This window comes from Gastrolobium bilobum, unplaced genomic scaffold, assembly GCF_033153095.1.
Source record: "Gastrolobium bilobum isolate Gb01-03AN ecotype WA unplaced genomic scaffold, APGP_CSIRO_Gbil_v1 utg40576, whole genome shotgun sequence".
In the NCBI taxonomy this organism is placed as follows: Eukaryota; Viridiplantae; Streptophyta; class Magnoliopsida; order Fabales; family Fabaceae; genus Gastrolobium; species Gastrolobium bilobum.
In genome coordinates, this window is record NW_026898984.1 from 1 (window position 1) to 2,914 (window position 2,914).

Below are 2,914 nucleotides of genomic sequence, written 5' to 3' on the forward strand. Positions count from 1 at the left end.
GTTTCTTTGGGATATCCTACAAAGTAGCACAAGGTGCTTCTAGCTTCTAACTTCTCAGGTGCTAGGGTCTTGACATAAACTGGACAACCCCATACCTTGAGATAACTCAAGTTGGGTTTCCGGCCCCTCCATATCTGATATGGAGTAGTCAGAACAGATTTCGACGGTACCCTATTAAGAAGATGTAACGCCGTATGCAGAGCGATCCCCAAAATGGTTTTGGGAGCTTCGTACCACTCATCATAGACTGCACCATGTCTAACAAGGTTCGGTTCCTCCTCTCTGACACACCATTCTGATGTGGCGTGTAAGGAGCCGTCAACTGTGAGAGAATTCCATTCTCTCTAGATAATCCTGAAAGTCTTGACTCAGATATTCGCCACCCCGATCAGATCGAAGTGTCTTAATCATCTTGCCAAGTTGTTTCTCCACTTCATTCCTAAACTCTTTGAACTTTTCAAAGGCCTCGAATTTGTGTCTCATAAGATACACATATCCGTATCTGGACTTATCATCAATAAAGGTAATGAAATAGGAGTATCCTCCTCTAGCTTGAGTAGATAAGGGCCCACAAACATCAGAATGAATGAGTTCTAGTAACTCATTGGCTCTATGACTCGCAAGTTTCTCAACCTTGGTCTTCGTCATTTTTCCAGCCAAACAAGACTCATAAGGCCCATAGGATTCATAATCCATGGAATCCAGATAACCATCATGATGGAGTCTAGACAGTCTTATCTCATTAATGTGTCCCAATCTACAATGCCAAAGATAGAATCGATTACCTAATCTAGGCTCACAAGGAATGATGGGCAGTTCCTTTTCCAATGTCCTTCCTTTTGACAATGGAAGCATACAGTTTTAGCATTGTCCGTGGATTTCTCCTTTCCTTTCCCTTTGCCCTTGCCTTTCTTCTTCTTGGGCTGACCTCTGGGCTTGAGCTTGTTTGATTCTACAAACTTGCCCTTACCCTTGGTCTTTTTAGGCCCGCCAATTAGAAAAGCTTGGGTCATGTTCCTTTTAACAGTACCCTCAACTGTGGTCAAGAGATTCAACAACTCTGGGAGTGTTGTCTCCACCTTATTCATATGGTAGTTGACCACAAAACCATTATATGAAGATGGCAAGGACTGCAAGACTAAGTCAACACTTAGCTCATGGTCCATGATAAAACCCAGAGAAGGAAGCTTCTCTATCAGCCCAATCATCTTGAGGATGTGCGGTCCAACCGCCATACCCTCAGCCATCTTACAACCAAACAACTCCTTGGAGGTTTCAAAATGCTCAGCCCTCCCTTGCTTATCATAAAGCTCTTGCAGATGCAAGATTATGGAGGGAGCATCCATATGCTCATGCTGACGCTGAAGCTCCGCAGACATAGACGCAAGCAATATCTATACTACCTGCTCATTGTCTGCCAAATGCTGTCTATGAGCTTTCCAGTCATACTGGTCATACCCATCTTGCCCTTTAGCATGGGCAATAGGAACAGGAGAATCCATAACATATGCTTTCTTTTCAGAACGTAAAACTATTTATACATTCCTATACCAATCCGTGAAGTTTGGTCCAGTTAACTTGTTAGTATCCAGAATAGAGCGTAAATTCAAATTTCCGGCCATAACTCAATTTTCCGAAAATAAAGATAAACTTACATAAGTATTTCATGATAATAACCAAATACAGAGACTTTTAAACGTATATGGTCCTCCCACTATTTTATCTAAAATCAATGATCCTCGGTGATTGATTTAGGGTTATCCTTCACAAAGACATCCTTAGTGGGCTAAGAGAACGACTAGGTCCATTAGTCTCCGGCTGAGCCTGCAAAACTAACTTATCTAGTGGGTTGATCTTATCAACAATATCTCCATATCTTCTCTTAGATCATCAGGTTGACAACTCCTTGTCACTTAGTGTTACATCACTTTATAACAACCTGGCCCATTGCCTTAGATGCATAGACCCGGCTGAGCCTGCAATTTATGAATCTAGTTTAGCACAAACCATCATCCTAAGTGTCGTACACTTCAAATGGCACCTTTACCCGACTAAATGATAGGTCTTAGCTGAGCTAGAGAGCACTATTATGTAGAAGGGATTTGAATGTCATCGATGATGGGAGGCAATCATAAAATGCTAGATAATTTTATTTGAGGGTTCATTTTAGTCTCATCATTAGTTATTCCTTTTCTTTATCTCGCATGCATATTATAATAGGAATGATCGCGTTTACCATAAGCATGCATACTAGTCGTAAATTCAAAAATTCAAAATTTTAAAATTCAAATTTCAAATTTCAAATTTTAATTTCCAAAATAAACGGAATTCATAATTCCGAATAACAATTTTAAACCTTTGAAATTTAAAATTTAAATTTTAAGTTATTTTGAAAATTCGAATTTCTATAATATACATCCATGCATGCATAATTTCAAAAATCATAAATTTGAAATTTAAACGCAAGTGGATGATCATGGTGCCTTCCGTTTTTCAATCCAAAGTATCTTAAATCCTCGGATCATCTTCTTTGGCCGAAACATCTTTGTGCTCCATGGACTTACATCCCTTTTCGATTTAAAATTTACATCCAAAATTATATAAAATTTAAAAATGCAGAATTTTAAATCGGGACAGAACAATCCCATTTAACCAAAAGAATTAAAAAATATAAAATCAAACATTCAAAGCACCATGACCATCCAATTATCAAAGTACCTACAAGAAGGTTAGAGGCATACAAAACAATTGCAAAGCATTATCGAATTCATCTTCAAAACACGATCAAGATTCATAAAATCAAAAATTGTGATGCGGCTGCCCACCATGTAGGTTGCGGCTATGATGGTGTCATCACCATCATGGTTTTTGACAATTCTAGTCCAACTAGATTTAAAACCCATCCTTAGCCCCA

General features: G+C 38.8%; 1 protein-coding gene across 1 annotated transcript; it reads right to left on the reverse strand.

The window, feature by feature from the left end:
- Nucleotides 1-857: 857 nt before the first annotated feature.
- LOC133286072 (uncharacterized) lies at nucleotides 858-1,502 on the reverse strand (the record flags this gene model as incomplete). The annotated part of the gene is made up of 2 exons (XM_061483417.1): nucleotides 1,404-1,502; nucleotides 858-1,361 (listed from the first exon to the last, which is right to left on the reverse strand). Coding segments are annotated over exons 1-2 (603 nt in total), but the record flags the coding sequence as incomplete, so codon positions are not given.
- Between the last annotated feature and the right edge of the window lie 1,412 nt (nucleotides 1,503-2,914).